General features: G+C 42.5%; 1 protein-coding gene across 11 annotated transcripts in view; it reads left to right on the top strand.

Annotated features, from left to right (window-relative positions):
• Nucleotides 1-21,875, top strand: part of LOC134227009 (unconventional myosin-IXb-like) — a 261,892-nt gene that overhangs the window by 103,065 nt on the left and 136,952 nt on the right. For 4 of the 11 annotated variants that reach the window (XM_062708189.1, XM_062708180.1, XM_062708179.1 and 1 more), the window contains exon 1: nucleotides 2,083-2,280. The exons of the other annotated variants lie outside the window; for them this stretch is intronic. In XM_062708189.1, the coding sequence (XP_062564173.1) occupies nucleotides 2,098-2,280 (183 nt within the window). In that variant the 5' untranslated portion in view covers nucleotides 2,083-2,097. Of the gene's footprint in view, nucleotides 1-2,082; nucleotides 2,281-21,875 lie in introns of those variants that run through there. 11 annotated transcript variants of the gene reach the window in all.

Below are 21,875 nucleotides of genomic sequence, written 5' to 3'. Positions count from 1 at the left end.
CACCGTCCGCCGTAAGTTCATGTTTTTTCTCGCGTCTTCTGTGCCCAGATTGCAGTCTAAGAAATCGTGTTGAGTTACAAGCCGCGTAAGTACGCTGACTCGCGCGCGCTATCAACGCGATCGGAATCTACCGGAAAAGCGTGACACACTCCGCGCCGACTGACTCGGTTGGCTTTGCAGTCTACGACAGTTAGACAAGTGTGGTTACTACAATGTTGTTGTTGGAATTAATTGATATCGTTCGATCATGGGTTGAATGTTTCAGTGAAGGGAAAATGAGTCACGTCACGATGCTGGTGATGGCAACGGGAATCAGCGGACGTGATTGTCCGGAAGGGTTTTATCTGTTAACATAATCATGATTACCCCGTGTTTATGAATACAACTAGTTAACAAAGTATGGCAGTGAATAACATATGTGTTTTTCTGTGCGACATGTTTCCCTAGTAATCCCGAATATTTGAATAGAAGATCTCCAAAAATCCACTGTTTTGAATCGGTTCGATGGAAACGTATTCGTAGGTGGCATCGTGCGACATTTGTGATAAATTAGTGCCCAACAGGAGAGTGAGGAAGCATTAGACGATGATGAAGTTCAGCTGCGAATTTCGGACGATTTGTGACTTTGTTTTGGTGTACCGACGGCGACTGCTGCCGGTGGTGACGACAACGTTTCGGTGACACAAACCGTGATTCAACGGATGGAATGTTGGCGGGCTTAGAGAACACATAAATTAATGTGCTGAGTGGAAATTCCTAGAACGATATGACTTGATGCGTCTTATTGTCATGTGGCGATTCTTGGGTGTTGATTTGTGGCGGTTTAAACAGAGTTCTTTTTTCGGTTTCTTTTCGAACTATGGTGAGCACGATCAGACAATTTTTTTTTAGTGAAGCATGATAGATCATGTGGCCATGATTGATGTGATATTTGGTGCTAAGCTTAAACAATTTGAACCAGAAATCATGTAATGTCACAATTTAGCATGTAAAACCCGAACAATGACCAACAAAACGCCATTTGTACAATATTTTTTACCTAAATTGCTAAATTCTCCACCAAAAGAGATTTTGATCGAGATTAAAAACTGTTAATTCAACGCATTCACTATCGAAGAGGATTCTAAATTAAATTGTCAATCGCATTTGACTTTTTTTTTTGCGCTCAATCGACCTTGATGATATATTAACCGTTTGTTTGAGAAACTGCATTTGTGACATTTTGCACTGGAAGTGCCCCAGGTTGTTGCCAATTTGTTAAAAACAGTTTTTTGTGTGTACTCGAACAAATAATTCGTATATTGGTGGAGAAGGATAATTGAATATATTTTTCAATACTCATTTACCACAATATACCTTTCAGTGCATCTATAGGTGAAGAGTCGAAATGACCTTCAATTCAATCCTTCCCTATTCGAAGTGTAACCTGACATTTTTCGTCTTAGTAAATGTCGCCGACTGGGCTTGAAATGGTTTGGGATTATTATATGAATAAAAAAATATACATCGAGGCCACCCTAATTGCCAAATTCACTCTTTGTGAACACAGAATTAATGGAAGAAATCGATTGGGAAATGAAACAATAACAAGATAAAATAGGAACGGAGAGTGAAAAAATACAGAAGAAAAAAGTGAACGTAATCGACGCCAATAACGGAAAAAATAATACGCTGAGACGACGATGACGACCGATGATGAGTTGTTTTGATATTAGTGTGGAGGAAGCAACATTCCAGCGCTAAGAAGTGAAGGAAAATGAAAATATAATCGAAGAACAGAACTGAGTGGGATGTGAAGGGAGCTAAGGAAGTCGAAGAAGTGGCGCAAAAAGAAAACTCGCGAAATGTTGTGTGTATAATTATACGAGCTGTAAGAGAAAGAAATAGCCTGGAAAATAATAACCAAGTAGTAGACGAGTGTGTATAAGTGAAAAGTTGTCGTCACCGTCGCGACCGCGAGTTGCTTTTGAAAGCGTTTGTCAATGCAAAAAGTGTGTGAAGGAGTGGTGCGCGCATATGAAACAGCAGTGAAGCGACGGAAAGGAAGTGGCGGGTGGGTGGTGGTGCGCGTGATAACAGAGGAAATCGAAATAGATAATGGCATGCCGTGGCGTTCCCCGCAGGGGCACCGTAGGCAGCAGCGGAAAAGGCGACAACGATGGCAACGAGAGTGTTGGCGCTGCTGCCGTCGTTGCAGCTGATAATCGTGTGAGCGTCAGGCGAAGTCGCCCGCTCTACTACGATGATTTCGTCACGCTGGACTCGACGGTTATGCTGAAGGTAAAATGTGACGACGCGAAGTTGTCAATGCGGCCGCGATGGGGAAATTGAGCTGGTGGTCTAATGCGATGTTGGTAATGTGGATTTGGTTTCAATTTTCACGCGCAGTGAACAAGAAATGAGCTTTGTTTAGAGTCTAAACTGAGTAGGTAGCCGACGATTTTTTTTCAGAATTTCATGTATATTTTTTCGGCATTACTGCATTTGCTCTAACCGCCACAAAAAAAGTTACGAGTAGTCAAGTGGTATATTCAAATGGGATAGTACTAACGTGTCCTAATGAAGACATTCCACTAAAAACTCTGGTTTTTCTTTCACCACGAAAATACAAAACTGTATATTTGAATATTTCGCAAGAAATTCTTCAGGTTTTTTTTTCAAAAATTCTTCTGATTATTCTTATTAAACAAAATTCTGTTGGATTTTTTTAACTAATCATTTATTTGGAAAGCTCGTTTGCCGAGACGCGTACAGCTGGAATCATGTTTGGAAAACAGTTTTTCATGATTCTTATAAACTAATGTTAGGTTTAGGGAATCGAAAAACTCGCGGTTTGGACGAGGTTAGGAAATATAATTAGGGGGTGCAAAGTGCAAAAGAATGCTATTGAAAACTCCTTTTCCAAAAACGAACGTATGTTATGAGGAGAAGTTGTTGCCATTTTTAATCCATTCTGAAACATCACAAAACATGTCTATTGAAGGACATGGACACCCATTTTCACCTTGTCAATTTCTTTGTAATTGCGAGATATTTGTCAGTTTTTGATTGATTATTTCTTTTACGATGAATTACTTGAACTGCTTACGATGAATTACTAGCATTTTATATCACATAATTTTTCAAAAATTTTCTCGGATTCTTTAGTTTAGTTTGGAACATTTTATATTGCTTTCAAAACATTCATCTAGAACGAATAAGAGTTTATACAACAATTGAAAACATTAAAATGTTCTTTGATTCGATACAGATACTTCATTTTAATAAGTGCTACCGCAAAAAGTCGTCCCAAAATTAGAATATGATTCTCGAAAGCTTTTTCTGAAGGTTTTTAGCGAAATTTTAGGATAACTCCGACGGTATTTTTAAAGGATTATCAACAGAAAACAAAGAAACCTAAAGATTTTTTTACAAGAACCAAAAGAGGATTTTTGCAGCATTTAACATCCGAAAAATTATAAAAGAAATTTTTGGACGACTTTCCGCGGATTTTCTTCAATTTCTGCAGCATATTCTAAAGCGATTTCCGTAGGAATTCATGAAGAGATTTCTGCATGTATTTCCGCAGGTTGCTTTTGAAGATTTCACTTGAACATCAAGATTCCCAAATCAATTCGAGAATAATTTCCTGGGGAGATTTTGTACAATTATGGAGGGACTTCTGCAGTATTTTTTTTTTTTTTTTTTTTTTTTTTTAATCTTTATTAGAGTGATTTTTAAGATAATACAAAGTTCATCCCTACTTCTGCAGTAGATCCGAGAGCAGTTGGATTTCTGCAAACATTTCCAAGAAAGTTTTTGCAGAAATTCTATGAGATTTTGGATGAAATTCAGATACGGTAAAATAGAAAAAAAAACTCTAATATAATTTCCACTAAAAATGTTATCGGAATTTATGCATGAACTCTTAGAGTAACTTGTTACAAGAATTGAAGGAGAAATAACTCACAAATAAAGGACTAGTTTTTGCTAAAGTCAGGATTCTGACTGGTTAATCAACGAAGCTTGAGCATCTATGTTAGATTTTGTATTATTTGTTTCTTGATACGAATTCAAATAATTGTTTTACAGAAGTTTTGTTTAAAACCGGAGCTTCATTGTTTAAATCTCTACGCAAGTTTGTCTTGTGATCAATAATTACAACAAAGTTGCATAATTTATTATTTCAGAAAAAAAAACGGTTTTGGCAGATTTTTTATTATTTGCCAACTTTATTTATAATCAATTATAATCAAATCTGACCTGAACATTCTTTGTATATCAATGTATCTTGTACCGAACTTTAAACGCTCGCTTTCAAATCGACTTCTATAAAAACATTCTTCATGCCTGCCGTATCCTAACGGAACTATCAATTCTATACTTTCGCCTCTAATGCTATCATGAACATGTACGTCCAAGTTTGGAAAATGATATTAGCATTTCCATATCATTGTTCACTTAGTTTCAGTACTTCTAAAAGTGAATAGGGCCATCTAGGCTAACTGCGGGTTACTTAGTATGTAGAGTAAACGCGACGAGCGATGCGACGCGACGCGACTCACGTAAAAGAATAACAATCATTATCAACAGGCTGTCAAATTGCACTGTCGCGTCGCGTCACATCGCACATCGCGTTTACTCTGGGTTGCCCCTAAGCCGCGTAGATTTGGCGCGGAATGGATTTTATGTCGCAGAAATGGCGCGGATTTGATTTTAGTCGGCGCGGATTTGGCGCGGAAAATATTTCAGGATCTCCGTAACAACCCTGAACATCCCAGCAGGTCCATTGAACCGATAGGATTTTACTCATAACTTTCATAAGCTACTATACTGCCTATGGTCGCACATCAGTCTCATCTTTGCTGGATTTCCTATTCATATGGGACAAATTTACAATCGTGGGCAGTATAGGCCTGTTTTGTTCTCCAATACGAATCTATACCATTTCGTCGAAAGACATTTCGTCGAATGACATTTGGTCGAAAGGACATTACATCGAAAGGACGTTTGGTCGAAGTGACATTTAGTCGAAAATGATTTTTAAATCCATTAGAGACGCAGGACATTTGGTTGAAAGGACACTACGTCGAATGGACATTTGGTCGAATGGAATTTAGCAGGGTAGAAATATTTCACAGTCAATGCAGTGAAAAACATGGATCTCAGTATAATCTGCGGTCGCCTTCATCGCCGCCGTGGTGAGTGCGACTGGGTGCAGCCGAAAAATCATTTCCAACACCGACCATTCAATTTCGCATTCAGCCACTCACAAGTCGCTCTGACAGGCTGCTCAGTTCGCGTCTTACCGTATGACTGTGAGTGGCCCATTTAAACGCGTGGTGATTTTTTTTCAATTTGCTGGATGAATGTGTACATTTTGCTGTGGTAAATTTCATCTTCGCGGCGCAGTGGTTGATGTGAGTTCTGTTGTTTACTTTTCTGCCTCTCCGGGAATGTGAGGTTGATTTCAAAGCAGGAAGAAAATAACAAAAATTATATAAAAAAAACAAACTTTCATCCAGTGCTGCCGAATATTTACAACCCTGACATTTAGTTGGGAACCGGCTTCATAGTGCTGGGAAAGATGCGCCAACGCGTGATTGGGTGGCAGCCAATCAACGCAAGGATGTGCATACTGAGGATTAAAGGTCGTTTCTTCAACTATAGCATCATCAACGTGCATTGCCCACACGAAGGGAGACCCGACGACGACAAAGAAGCGTTCTACGCACAGCTGGAGCAGACATAAGATGGATGCCCACTGCGGGACGTCAAAATCGTCATCGGTGACATGAACGAGCGAGCACCATCCTTAATGCCGCCTACAAAGTGATATCCCAGATCATCTTCCGTCGTCTGTCACCATTAGTGAATGAGTTCGTGGGAAGTTATCAAGCCGGCTTCGTTGACGGCCGCTCGACAACGAACCAGATCTTTACTGTACGGCAAATCCTCCAAAAATGCCGTGAATACCAGGTCCCAACGCACCATCTGTTCGTTGATTTCAAGGCGGCATACGACAGTATAGACCGCGTAGAGCTATGGAAAATTATGGACGAGAACAGCTTCCCTGGGAAGCTTACCAGACTGATCAAAGCAACGGTGAATGGTGTGCAAAACTGTGTGAAGGTTTCGGGCGAACACTCCAGTTCGCCTGTCATAAGACGAGTTTATACAATCCCATTGAATTCCACCACTTAATTGTATCTTGACAGATACGTATTTCGACCTCAAAAGTAAGGCCGTCTTCAGTGTCTCGTACTTGACTCGACTTACTTTACGAGACACTGAAGACGGCCTTACTTTTGATGTCGAAATACGTATCTGTCAAGATACAATTAAGTGGTGGAATTCAATGGGATTGTATGAACTCGTCTTATGACAGGTGAAAACATTCCACTAAAAAGCTCAAAATAATTTTCTTATCACTCCAGTTCGTTCGAATCGCGCCGGGGACTAAGACAAGGTGATGGACTTTCGTGCCTGTTGTTCAACATTGCGCTAGAAGGTGTCATGCGGAGAGCCGGGTGTAACAGCCGGGGTACGATTTTCAACAGATCCAGTCAATTTATTTGCTTCGCGGATGACATGGACATTGTCGGCCGAACATTTGCAAAGGTGGCAGAACTGTACACCCGCCTGAAACGTGAAGCAACAAAAGTTGGACTGGTGGTGAATGCGTCAAAGACAAAGTACATGCTTGTGGGCGGAACCGAGCGCGACAGGGCCCGCCTGGGAAGCAGTGTTACGATAGACGGGGATACCTTCGAGGTGATCGAGGAATTCGTCTACCTCGGATCCTTGCTAACGGCTGACAACAACGTTAGTCGTGAAATACGAAGGCGCATCATCTGTGGAAATCGGGCCTACTACGGGCTCCAGAAGAAACTGCGGTCGAAAAAGATTCGCCACCGCACCAAATGTGTCATGTACAAGACGCTTATAAGACCGGTTGTCCTCTACGGACATGAAACATGGACAATGCTCGAGGAGGACTTGCAAGCGCTCGGAGTATTCGAGAGACGGGTGCTTAGGACCATCTTTGGCGGTGTGCAAGAAGACGGTGTGTGGCGGCGAAGAATGAACCATGAGCTCGCCCAGCTCTACGGCGAACCCAGTATCCAGAAGGTAGCTAAAGCCGGAAGGGTACGATGGGCAGGACATGTTGCAAGAATGCCGGACAGCAACCCTGCAAAGATGGTGTTCGCTTCCGATCCGGCAGGTACGAGACGGCGTGGAGCGCAGCGAGCGAGATGGGCAGACCAGGTGCAGAACGACTTGGCGAGCGTGGGGCGTATCCGAGGATGGAGAGATGCGGCCTCAAACCGTGCATTGTGGCGTCAAATTGTTGATTCAGTGTTATCTGTTTAGATGTTAACTAAATAAACGAATGAATGAATGACATGAACGCGCAGATAGGAAGGGAGGAAATGTATAGACCGGTCATCGGACCGGATAGTCTGCACACCGTATCGAATGACAACGGTCAACGATGCATAAACTTCGCAGCCTCCCGCGGAATGGTAGTCCGAAGCACCTTCTTTCCCCGCAAAAATATCCACAAGGCCACATGGAGATCACCTAACCAAGAAACGGAAAACCAAATCGACCACGTTCTAATCGACGGTAAATTCTTCTCCGAATCACGAACGTCCGCACTTACCGCAGTGCGAATATTGAATCCGACCACTACCTCGTAGCAGAATGCCTGCGCTCAAAACTCTCGACGGTGTACAACACGCGTCGAAGTCGGACGCCGCGGCTTAACATTGGGCGGCTACAAGACGGTAGACTAGCCCAAGAATACGCGCAGTAGCTGGAAGTGGCACTCCCAACGGAAGAGCAGCTAGGCGCAGCGTCTCTTGAAGATGGCTGGAGAGATATTCGATCCGCCATTGGTAGCACCGCAACCGCTGCACTTGGCACGGTGCCCCCGGATCAGAGAAACGACTGGTATGACGGCGAATGCAGTTAGTTAAGGAGAAGAATGCAGCATGGGCGAGATTGCTGCAACACCACACGAGGGCGAACGAAGCACGATACAAACGAGCGCGGAACAGACAAAACTTTATTTTCCGGAGGAAAAAGCGCCAGCAGGAAGATCGAGACCGTGAAGAGACGGAGGAACTGTACCGCGCTAATAACGCGCTGTAGAACTAATAACGCACGAAAGTTCTATGAGAAGTTGAACCGTTCACGTAAGGGCCACGTGCCACAGCCCGATATGTGTAAGGACATAAACGGGAAATTTCTTACAAACGAGCGTGAGGTGATCCAAAGGTGGCGGCAGCACTACGAAGAGCACCTGAATGGCGATATGGCAGACAACGGTGGTGGTATGGTAATGAACCTAGGAGCACGCGCGCCGGACATACGACTTCCGGCTCCGAATCTCCAGGAAATCCAGGAGGAGATCGACCGGCTGAAAAACAACAAGCCCCTGGAGTTGACCAACTACCAGGAGAGCTGTTTAAACACGGTGGTGAGGCACTGGCTAGAGCGCTGCACTGGGTGATTACCAAGGTTTGGGAGGATGAGGTTCTGCCGCAGGAGTGGATGGAAGGTGTCGTGTGTCCCATCTACAAAAAGGGCGATAAGCTGGATTGTAGCAACTACCGCGCAATCACATTGCTGAACGCCGCCTACAAGGTACTCTCCCAAATTTTATGCCGCCGACTAACACCAATTGCAAGAGAGTTCGTGGGGCAGTACCAGGCGGTATTTATGGGTGAACGCTCTAAAACAGACCAGGTGTTCGCCATACGTCAGGTATTGCAGAAATGCCGCGAATACAATGTGCCCACACATCATCTATTTATCGACTTCAAAGCCGCATATGATACAATCGATCGGGACCAGCTATGGCAGCTAATGCACGAAAACGGATTTCCGGATAAACTGATACGGTTGATCAATGCGACGATGGATCGGGTGATGTGCGTAGTTCGAGTTTCCGGGGCATTCTCGAGTCCCTTTTAAACGCGTAGAGGGTTACGGCAAGGTGATGGTCTTTCGTGTCTGCTATTCAACATCGCTTTGGAGGGAGTAATACGAAGGGCAGCTATTTGGCTTCGCCGACGACATATATATTATGGCACGTAACTTTGAGAAGATGGAGGAAGCCTACATCAGACTGAAGAGGGAAGCCAAGCGGTTGGGACCAGTCATTAACACGTCGAAGACAAAATACATGATAGGAAGAGGTTCAAGAGAAGGCAATGTGAGCCACCCACCGCGAGTTTGCATCGGTGGTGACGAAATCGAGGTGGTAGAAGAATTTGTGTACTTGGGCTTACTGGTGACTGCCGAAAGTGATACCAGCAGAAAAATTCGGAGACGCATAGTGGCTGGAAATCGTACGTACTTTGGACTCCGCAAGACTCTCCGATCGAATAGAGTTCGCCACCGTACCAAACTGACAATCTACAAAACGCTCATCAGACCGGTAGTCCTCTACGGACACGAGACCTGGACGATGCTCGTGGAGGACCAACGCGCACTGGGAGTTTTCGAAAGGAAAGTGCTGCGTACCATCTATGGTGGGGTGCAGATGGCGGACGGTACGCGGAGGAGGCGAATGAACCACGAGTTGCATCAGCTGCTGGGAGAACCATCCATCGTTCACATCGCGAAAATCGGACGACTGCGATGGGCCGGGCACGTAGCCAGAATGTCGGACAGTAACCCGGTGAAAATGGTTCTCGACAACGATCCGACGGGCACAAGAAGGCGAGGTGCGCAGCGGGCAAGGTGGATCGATCAGGTGGAAGATGACTTGCGGACCCTCCGTAGACTGCGTGGTTGGCGACGTGTAGCCATGGACCGAGCCGAATGGAGAAGACTCTTATATACCGCACAGGCCACTTCGGCCTTAGTCTGAATAAATAAATACATAAATAAATAATGGTTCGAATGAAGTCTCGTCCCAAATTCATTTTTTTTAACCATGGCCGCTTCGAAACCTTTTGGCGAATTGGATACAGCCATCAACCCATCTTCCTATTTGTCCATTTTTTTGCCTGTTAAAGGATTGTTGACGAACTAATCATGAGAAAAAATCATCGAAGATGATTTGCCGATCGTAAATATTACGCTATGACCACCTTAGTATGAGAGTCCACTTTCTCATTTCCCGTGATCAAGCGAAGGGAAGGGACGCAAACCATGGTGATTGTGTAAGATCGTTTTGATAAAACACTCAAAGCTGTCCTTATCCTATTCAGAAGATACAGGGGATGGACAAAATAATTAGGATAGGCAAATTTCGGGTAAAATTAGATGTGTTGTAACTACCTTAGTTATCATCCGATTTTGACAATTCAGGCATGCCCGAACTAGAAAATTAATGCAGTTTGGCGGTATGTCCATGGAACCGACTATGGCTACCGGATTCCGGAGATATTCCGGGTTTTTCGGAGGTAGGTTCAAAACCGTAAATTTAAGGTGGATATTAGGAGAAGTTGTGGGTAAAAATTGATTAATATTAGTAACCACAAATGAAGTAGGGCTCTTGCTGATTGGAACCATATATTGAGATTTGGAATCGGACCATAATCAAGTGAGATATGGCCATTTCTTTAAAATTGGTTCCGATCGGTACTTATCAAAGGGGTCAGGCCACAACTTCATTTGAATCTCGCTTTTTGATAGATGGTCCACTATGATTTTATTCTAGAAGGCCTCTAATATGTCAAGAATGAAAAACTAATTGAATAAACGGATCCTGGAGTCGCTGGGATGTCCCCGGGGAACCTGTGGAGGAGGACATTTAAGTTTCAGCACCAAAACCAGTCATTTGACGGCTCTTTTTTCATGGCTTTCGATCAGGAGGCGAAGTATGAATATAAAATGGTCCATTGACGGCTCTGACCGCTTCCAGGACCTACGGATTGCCCCCGGGGAACCTGTGGAAGGGGACATTTTAGTTTTACTACCAAAACCAGTCGCTCGACGGCTCTTTTTTCATGGTTTTCGATCAGGAAGCGAAGTATGCATATAAAATGGTCAATTTACGGTTCTGACCGCTTCCAGGACCTACGGATTGGCCCCGGGGAACCTGTGGAGGAGGACATTTAAGTTTCAGCACCAAAACCAGTCATTCGACGGCTCTTTTTTCATGGCTTTCGATCAGGAGGCGAAGTATGAATATAAAATGGTCCATTGACGGCTCTGACTGCTTCCAGGACCTAAAGATTGGCCCGGGGGAACCTGTGGAAGAGGACATTTTAGTTTTACCAAAAAAATCAGTCGTTCGACGGCTCTTTTTTCATGGTTTTCGATCAGGATGCGAAGTATAAATATAAAATGGTCAATTTACGGTTCTGACCGCTTCCAGAACCTACGGATTGCCCTGGGGATCCTGTGGAAGGGGACATTTTAGTTTTACCACCAAAACCAGTCGTTCGACGGCTCTTTTTTCATGGTTTTCGATCAGGAAGCGAAGTATGAATATAAAATGGTCCATTGACGTCTCTGACCGCTTCCAGGACCTACGGATTGCCCCCGGGAACCTGTGGAACGGGACATTTTAGTTTTACCACCAAAATCAGTCTTTCGAAGGCTCTTTTTTCATGGCTTTCGATCAGGAAGCGAAGTATGAACATAAATTGGTCAATTTACGGTTCTGACCGCTTCCAGGACCTACGGATTGGCCCGGGGGAACCTGTGGAAGGGGACAATTTAGTTTTACCACCAAAATCAGTCCTTCGACGGCTCTTTTTTCATGGTTTTCGATCAGGAAGCGAAGTATGAATATAAAATGTTCAATCAAAGTTAATTGCCTATTTCCGGGGATTAAACCACCCGACTTGGACGTTAATTTACAATGTTATGGAAACTCATATGTGAATATGTACGTTATGTGGAAGATATTGATTTGAAAAATGTATTGGAGGTAACCACTTTCCCTTCGATGGGACTCGAACCCATGACCCTACAGTACGCTAGACTGATGCTTTAACCAACTAAGCTACGAAGGACCTCCGTCGGCCTTCGCAACCTAGCGGCTACTGAACGAGCTCGAGATTCCCAAATTGGACGCATAGTCAAATCACTCGCAATCCATTTCTCAAGCCAACACTTTCACATGTGTATAGTACACGTTCACATTAGAGGAGCGTGAGTATTTAGAATGTCTGGCGGCTGTACACATTCTTCATCAGCAACTGTACTGATCAAGTGAGGTTGTGTAAGCATATGCCAGTCGGTCGTCAAGCTCAGACCCGACCGCATTGCGTAGGCAAGAGCACGCAACTCAGGTTCAGTTCAATCAAAGTTAATTGCCTATTTCCGGGGATTAAACCACCCGACTTGGACGTTAATTTACAATGTTATGGAAACTCATATGTGAATATGTACGTTATGTGGAAGATATTGATTTGAAAAATGTATTGGAGGTAACCACTTTCCCTTCGATGGGACTCGAACCCATGACCCTACAGTATATGCTTACACAACCTCACTTGATCAGTACAGTTGCTGATGAAGAATGTGTACAGCCGCCAGACATTCTAAATACTCACGCTCCTCTAATGTGAACGTGTACTATACACATGTGATAGTGTTGGCTTGAGAAATGGATTGCGAGTGATTTGACTATGCGTCCAATTTGGGAATCTCGAGCTCGTTCAGTAGCCGCTAGGTTGCGAAGGCCGACGGAGGTCCTTCGTAGCTTAGTTGGTTAAAGCACCAGTCTAGCGTACTGTAGGGTCATGGGTTCGAGTCCCATCGAAGGGAAAGTGGTTACCTCCAATACATTTTTCAAATCAATATCTTCCACATAACGTACATATTCACATATGAGTTTCCATAACAATATAAAATGGTCAATTTACGGTTCTGACCACTTCCAGGATCTACGGATTGACCCCGGGGAACCTGTGGAAGAGGACATTTTAGTTTTTACACCAAAACCAGTCATTTGAAGGCTCTTTTTTCATGGCTTTCGATCAGGAGGCGAAATATGAATATAAAATGGTCCATTGACAACTCTGACCGCTTCCAGGATCTACGGATTGGCCCCGGGGAACCTGTGGAAGTGGACATTTTAGTTTTACCATAAAAACCAGTCGTTCGATGGCTCTTTTTTTATGGTTTTCGATCAGGAAGCGAAGTATGAATATAAAATGGTCCATTGACGGCTCTGATTGCTTCCAGGACCTACTGGTTGCCTTCGAGGAACCTGTGGAAGAGGACAATTAAGTTTTAGCACCAAAACTAGTCATTCGACGACACTTTTTTTTCATGGTTTTCGATCAGGAAGCGAAGCATAAATATAAAATGGTCCATTGACGGCTCTGACCGCTTCTAGGACCTACTGGTTGCCTCCGAAGAACCTGTGGAAAGGGACATTTTAGTTCCAGCACCAACACCAGTCATTCGAAGGCTTTTTTTTCATGGTTTTCGATCAGGAAGCGAAGTATGAATATAAAATGGTCCATTGACGGCTTTGATTGCTTCCAGGCCTACTGGTTGCCTCCGAGGAACCTGTGGAACAGGACATTTTATTTTTAGCTCCAAAACCAGTCATTCGAATGCTCTTTTTTCATGGTTTTCGATCAGGAAGCAAAGTATGAATATAAAATGGTCCATTGTCGGTTCTGACCTCTTCCAGGACCTACGGATTGGCCCCGGGGAACCTGTGAAAGGGGACATTTTAGTTTTAGTATCAAACCCAGTCATTCGAAGGCTCTTTTTCATGGATTTCGACCAGGAGACGGAATTTGAATTAAAAATGACCATTGACGGCTCTGACCGCTTCCAGGACCTACTGATTGCCCCCAAGGAACCTGTGTATGAGGACATTTTAGTTTTTGCACTAAAACCAGTCATTCGATTTTCGATCAGGAAGTGAAGTACATATGAATATAAAATGGTCCATTGACGGCTCTGACCGCTTCCAAGGCCCACGGATTGCTCCTGGAGAATCTGTGTAAGGGGACATTTTATTTTAAGCATGATAACCAGTCATTCGACGGCTCTTTTCTAGTGGTTTCGATTAGTAATCGAGAAATGAATATAAAAGGGACCATTGAGGGCTATGACCGCTTTCTGGACCTACAGATTGGCCCAGGAAACCTGTTGAAGGGGACATTTTAGTTTTAGCACGAAAACTAGTCATACAATGGCTCTGTTTTCATGGCTTTGGATCAGGAAGCGAAGTATGAAGTAGGCAGGTTCCCCGTGAGCTATCCGTAGGTCCAGAAAACGGTCAGAGACGTCAATGGTCCATTTCTTGTTCATACTTCACATTCTGATTGAAATCCATGAAAAAAGAGCCGTTCAATGATTGGTTTTGTGCTAAAACTAAAATGTCCCCTTCCAAATGTCAGAACCATTAATGGTCCAATTTAAACTCATACTTCGATTTCTGATCAAAAATCACGAAAAGCCGTCAAGTTATTGGTTTTGGTGCTGCAATTTAAATGTTCCTTTCCACTGGTTTTCCGGGGGGAATCTATAGGTCCTGAGAGCGGTCAGAGTCATCAATGGTCAATTTTATATTCATCTTCTTCTTCTTCGTTGGCATTACATCCCCCACTGGGACATTGCCGCCTCGCAGCTTAGTGTTCATTAAACACTTCCACAGTTATTAACCGCGAGGTTTCTAAGCCATGTTACCATTTTTGCATTCGTATGTCATGAGGCTAACACGATGATAATTTTATGCCCAGGGAAGTCGAGACAATTTCCAAACCGAAAATTGCCTAGACCGGCAACGGGAATCGAACCCAGCCACCCTCAGCATGGTCTTGCTTTGTAGCCGCGCATCTTACCGCACGGCTGGTTGCTATTCATACTTTGCTTATATTAAGGAAGAGCTGTCGAATGATTGATTTTGGTGTAAAAACTAAAATGTCCCCTTCCACAGGTTCCTCGGGGGCATTCCTTGGTTCATGGAAGCGGTCAGAGCCGCCAATGATTCATTTTATTTTCGTACTTCGCTTTCTGATCGATAACCATGAATGAAGAGCTATCGAATGGCTGGTTTTTGTGCTAAAACTAAAATGTCCCCTTCCACAGGTTGCTCGGGGCCAATCCGTAGATCCTGGAATCAGTCAGAACCGTCAATGGACCATTTTATATTCATACTTCGCTTCCTGATCGAAAACCATGAAAAAAGAGCAGTCGAACGACTGGTTTTGGTGGTAAAACTAAAATGTCCCCTTCCACAGGTTCCCCGGGGCCAATCCGTAGATGCTGAAAGCGGTCAGAGTCGACAATGGACCAATTTATATTCATACTTCGATTCCTGATCGAAAACCATGAAAAAAGAGCCGTCGAATGACTGATTTTGGTGGTAAAACTAAAATGTCCCCTTCAATAGGTTCCCCAGGGCCAATCCGTAGATCCTGGAAGCCGTCAGAGCCGTCAATGGACCATTTTATATTCATACTTCGCCTCCTGATCGAACACCATGGAAAAAGAGCCGTCGAATGACTGGTTTTGGTGCTGAAACATAAATGTCCCCCTCCACAGGTTCCCTGGGGACATCCCAGCGACTCCAGGGTTCGTTTATTCAATTGGTTTTTTATTCTTGACACACTAGAGGCCTTCTAGAATAAAATCATAGTGGACGATCTATAAAAATGCGAGATTCAAATGAAGTTGTGGCCTGACCCCTTTGATAAGTATCGATCGGAACCGATTATAGAGAAATGGCCATATCTCACTTGATTCTGGTCCGATTCCAAATCTCAATATATGGTTCCAATCAGCAAGAGCCCTACTTCATTTGTGGTTACTAATATTATTCAATTTTAAACCCCAACTTCTCCTAATATCCATCTCAAATTTACGGTTTTGAACCTACCTCCGAAAAAACCCGGAATATCTCCGGAATTCGGTGGCCATAGTCGGTTCCATGGACATACCGTCAAACTGCATTAATTTTCTAGTTCGGGCATGCCTGAATTGTCAAAATCGGATGATAACTAAGATAGTTACAACACATCTAATTTTAAACAAAATTTGCCTATCCTAATTATTTTGTCCATCCCCTGTACGTTGAATGCTTAAGGCTCAAGACTCCATCACAATGTTTTGAGAATTAATGACTGTATCGCTTGTTTGTAATAGTGAGGCAATTGGTACGGAAAAGTGCAGCAGCGATAGATAAATTTTGTTTACAACTGGGGTGGGTGGAAATGGGGTGTTAAAAATATGCCAGCTGATGCATAATGTTGCCAGACTTGACGAAATGTTAATTCTATATCATAACACATGTTCACGGTGTATCAAATATATGGGTATTTATCGGTTTAAAATTTGTTATTCACCACTTGGAATTTAACAGAAGCTTACATAACATGTTTAAATATTTATTTCTGGTATATTTGTTCAATCCGGCAAACAGCAATGATTTTTTCCATGAAACAAATCTGGCAACGGTGAAGAGATGATTATTTTCTCGTGTATGTACACCTTTGTTTGCGTGTTGGCTGGCGTATACATTGTATTGTTCGGATTGAATGAAGTTGCATCGCGTAGATTTTGTACTCACCATTTCACCTATTGCGCTAGTGAGTTTGACTCTTCCGCATTTTATTGCGTTCACAATACGGTCGTCAAATTTGTCTCTCACTTCGATTTCTGGAAAGCAGTTTTCGACAGTTTTTGGACGCGAAGTGAATCAATTGGTAGTCAATATTGAAGAAAAATGTGAAACTCAGTTAGTGAATATGTTTTAGGAGTGATTAAATCAAGAAAACAGTGGGAAAAGTGAAAGTGAAAGTGCGTGTGTATGTGTTTGCTCCGAACGTTCGGAGTTAGTATGCGTTCGATAAAAATACGAATGCCGGCCCAGGAAAAAAGGCAGTTTTCAGCGTTTTTCCTGCAATTCCTCAGTAATTGTAAATTTGGATAAGTGAAAAAATAATATGGAAATGCCATGAATATATTATGATGGAGGTAAGTCGGCAAATAGCCCCAAAATATTGAATTTAGTTCAAAACTTTATTAGTATTAGTGCGGATTCGAATAAAATCATCGTCATCATCGGATTGATTACGGTTTATAGAGCCTTAACCAGTATCATTGCTCGAACAGCCTCCAAGGAATTTAGGCAGTCGGTGAAAATGAAAAAGTGGTTTGGAGGTAGGGATGCGATTTGCTCGAGAGAATAGTGTATGGCTGCTAGCTCGGCAGTATACACGGAGCTAGGCTCTTTGAGCTTGAAGTAGGCACTACGAAAAACTTTGAAGAATCATCTTCTCTAGCATCTTCTCTAACTACCTAAGACAGAACAGCATCATGATGGAGCGATACGAACTACAATCCGACCCGGGGGTTTTCGGGCTTCTGGATGGCTATCACTCTCACTTGCCTTGACGACTGGAATTTTGGCGGTTACGCCCTTTTCAAATGATGGTCTAGAAATATCTTTTCGACCAAATACCCCTTTGACTACATGTCCTTTCGATGAAATTTCATTTGGCCAAACGTCATTTGAATAAATGTCAATCAAAGAAATGTCCTGAAGTCCACCAGGACGACACTCCTACAACCTCAACATGTGCAACATCTATAAGTTAATCACTCGCACCATGTCAGGCTCACTATTACGCTCAACCGCCATTCGCAGAGGCGGACCACGCGTGACCCTACTGAAGCTGGGACAATCCCCATGCACCGTGGAGGGGTTTGGGACGTTATATTGTCAGCTTCAGCGTTGGGCCGATCCTGGCGATATGACCGGATTTACACCGTTACGCATTACTTCCGAGTATCCATATCCCATCGTAAGGGGACACTATGAACCCAGATGTGACTACAATGAGTCTTTGGAAAATTTTAAGGCTGATCTACAAGACAGATAAACTTTTGGAAACAAAAAAAACATTGACTTCGAAACCGTGTGCAAAGCATGTGTTCGATGTTCATTTCCGAAGAAACACATCTAACAGTCTTGTTCTCTGGTGGCGAAACATTCCAATTAACCTTCTTTCGCTCAATAATTTAAAAGCGTTAGGTTCATATCAACGGAATGCATTTTTTCAATTTTAAAATTCGCTGAAAGGGGTCTTCTGAAACCTTCAACGACACAGCTGGGCGCCCAAAATTGCCCGAAGGATTAGTATTTTTCTTGAACCCTTTTTACCCCAACGTCCTATGAACGAAACATCTCTTGTGAACGCACAGCGTGCATTTCAAATTCCTGTGGACATTGGTGGGTTAACGTTCTCAAACATACCGAGAATTCTTCCCGCAAATCTAATCGGCATTCACTTCAACGCCATCAACATAATTCAGTGGTTCAGTGGGAAAGAGGGAGTGTGGCAAAAATTGACAAAAAGTTAAATTTATTAAAATATTCATTCTACTCGACGAAACAGACCGGTCGGTCACACGCTGATTAGGGATGAGCAGCAAGTTGATTCCGGTTGTTGACTGGAAATCACTATGCAGTCAGACATAAAACAAAATAGCTGCCATGCTAAATCTCACGCCAAAATTGCTTTGCGGTGGTGTAGGTATTTGCTTTTTTTCGTGTGCCTGAACGTTGCCCGATATAATCGTTTTTCAATTTTTCAACGAAATATTTTATCTCCATCAGAAGATTTACAGCAACGAAATTGGTCGTTAGTTGGGATCTATGTGACGTAGCTAGGTGGTGTTTCTCTTAAAGATAACATCGCTTTTGTAGGTCAGACAAATTCCTTTCCTGTACAATAAAGGTTTGTGTAATCGAATGCTTTAAATATTATTTCGTTGAAGCAACTATTGCACAATAAAGTACACTGGATTCTGTTTTTACACGATTTACATCCTAAATGTTTAACGCATATTAATTACCGTGTGACTTTCCTTTGAATTATTTAGAATTTTTCTAATCGTGTTGCTAAGATTTTGTTGGCAAATTGAAGTCGCACGATCAAGAATCCTGTGTATTGCAAAATATTGGAATTTTTGTACTCTGCAGACCACTTGGAGCCTTTCATGGACACTTCGACTTCGGAGCAGGGTGGGAAATTTTGATCGACTTTGATGATGAAGTAGATAAATGATGAAAATAAACGACCTTCAAACACAAATTCCTGTACACTTTGATTATTTGAAATTAAAGATATTCTACTAACTGGATTTATCCTCACTACGCCTCTGTTCGAACAATCCCTAATCATCAATAACAATAAGAAACAATTTTCAAATCTATTATCAAGCTGGTGAAATATGATAGCCGCCGGCTAGCAGTTATTAAAATCGCCAAATAGCGAACAAGCGTCTGCAGCCGACGACGGAGATCATCGTCGAACGGCTAGGTACGATCACCGCGAGTCCTCCTGCCAAGTCGAATCCCGCCAAACGGCAAGCTCGCTCGTAGGGCATATTTACATATGCCGATCGTTTATGTTTGTCATTTGACTAATTTAAATATTTTGGCTGGTGGTGTCGGTGCAAAATCCGGCAGCTATAAAATTGGCGCGCGTGTTTTGCGCCTTTTCGTTCAGTATTTGTGGCGCGCGGTTCTTCTTGAGGCAGTTTATTTTTTTTCTAGAATCAAACTTTTGATTTTCTTTTTCAGCATTCCTTTGCCGATGATTGTCACAGAATGTTCCTCCGATCGTCGCCGTTGGCTAAGATATCAGCGAAGGCGTTGTCCATGTGTCAACAAGTTTTGTGTAACGATGACGATCTTGAGTGCGATTGAGTCGGATAATTTTAGACGGAGAAGAAGCAAGGCAGAATAAGACGGAAACCCGCAGAGTTTATGATGAGGCTTAAGATGAATGCTTGAGTATTTTCTCACGACCAAAACAGTAAGCAAATTGCATCGGTTAATCAGGTGCTTGGCGTGGTTAGTAGACTGTGCAATGCTAATTCGGTTCATGTTAATTCCGGCGCATGATGGCGGGAGTTGTAAACTTGAATTCATCAAGCTTTATATGGTAACTGAACTTCCTAACAAATGAAATGGTTAGAAGATGCATTCTAAGAAAACTAATATAGTGTTTACAAAGATATATATGATGTTATTATGGCATGTTTGATTACTTTCTCGATAGAGTTGCAAATGTCCACGGATCCACTCCCGAAAGTGAAAGCAGACTATAAACCACATCTAAAAGTTTTTGATACTTATTTTTGACGTAAACTACGTCTAAATGGAACTCTCTGATACAGGGTGCAAAATGAAAATTTCAAAATTGGGGATCGTCACGAAATCATGTATGATTTTGAACGTTAATAGCGACTTTATTTTTCGATGGATCTAACTCTATATAACTCCACCGATTTGCGAATTTTATTGAAACTTTTGATTATCATCGTTAAATTAATGAAAAATTCAATTCTACCAAACCAACCAATCCCGTTCAATCATCCCCAATACGGACATCTGTACATTGATGTAAGTTACGGGTCTTTCGGCATATCGCTTCATTTCCTCTATGCATAAAAAGACCCATGTTTTGGGCGTGCCCATCATTTTTGTTCGAGCGTTCTCGAAGAGCGGACATGACGCTCCGTCGGTAGCAGTGAGTCAGCATCGGAGGCGATCGTCGGGATAGCTAGGGAGTGAGTGCTAGTAATGGACCGCTTAACGACGGAAACTTACTTCAATCGCTTCGCTAGAGTAAGACTCATGACAAATTGTCATTCTGCAGCACTAGATGACAAGCAACAGGTATCAGCATCGCGTTTCATGGTTTCAAACATGGTAAAACATTCATTTTTGCTACTAAAATATGTATTTTAAAATTATGTAGCCAGGTTGCCTATTATGGCCACCCCCGGGTCAATAATACGCAACATCTACCCGGGCAGAAGCCATGAACATAATAACAAAACATGATACGAACTTGATTGATATAAGAGATAAAAGAACAGGCAACAATATCAAAAATTTGCACCGAAATATCATTTAAATATCAAGATATGCTATGGATAAAAACAAACTAATGACACATGATATTGGTTACTTATTACAAATAGCATAACTTGATCTCCTCATGATTGTCGTCTGATGTTTTATCTCTTACTAGCTTTATGTACCCGGCCTTGCTCGGAATTGCCAGTTTGGTTTGCAGTTTTCTTTTACAATCGGAAAATGATAAAACCAATTGGCCAACAGGGTAATTGTGTTTACTTATTCATACTTTATCATTTGATTAAAAGAAGGCTTTTGGAAACATTGACTGATTTTGAAGAAGGGATCGTGGGTTTGAAAGGTCTTATTCCGGGCAAACGTCTATTTCTAAAGAAGGAAAAACATTCATCGATGCCATTTTCCGGGCAACGCATATTTTTAAAGAAGGGATCACATCCACCATTGCCTTATTCCGGGTTAATGCCTACTTTTAAAGAAGCAATCACATCCACCATTCAGAAGGAAACTCTTTAATCATTGCTTTTCACTGGGCATACCATTATTCCGATGAACAACAATAACTAATCCCAACACCCCCCTCCCATTCCAAAAGTCCCTTCCAGTCTCTCTATAATTGTTTCCTTTGGGTAGGGATTACGTGTTTACGTGTTTGGTTTGAATTGACCTATGCGATAAAAAGGTATACTAAACTGTTCGTTTAATGAATATACCCTCTCTCTCATTTAGCTATGGCACTCCTACCCAGTCTGATATAGTCTTCCTTAGACAGATAATATGGGTTCCAAATTTGGTGGACATCGATAAATGGGTTCAGAAGTCATGCTGAATTGATCGATAACTAAACAATACCCCTCTCCCACACCCTCCCCCTTTTAAAATTACTTAACCACATCCACTAAAATCGCTTCCTTAGGACAGACGATACTTGATACAAATTTGGTTCAAATCGGTCATGAGGCTCAGGATTTACATTGAGTTGATCGATTGCTAATCAATACCCCTCCCCCCATACCCTCCCTCTTTTGTAAAAAGCATCCCTAATCTCCTATCATCGTCTCCTTATGAC

This window comes from Armigeres subalbatus, chromosome 3 (genome assembly GCF_024139115.2).
Source record: "Armigeres subalbatus isolate Guangzhou_Male chromosome 3, GZ_Asu_2, whole genome shotgun sequence".
In the NCBI taxonomy this organism is placed as follows: Eukaryota; Metazoa; Arthropoda; class Insecta; order Diptera; family Culicidae; genus Armigeres; species Armigeres subalbatus.
The sequence above is the reverse complement of the archived record's forward strand: the minus strand, read 5'-3'. Positions and strand labels throughout refer to the sequence as shown.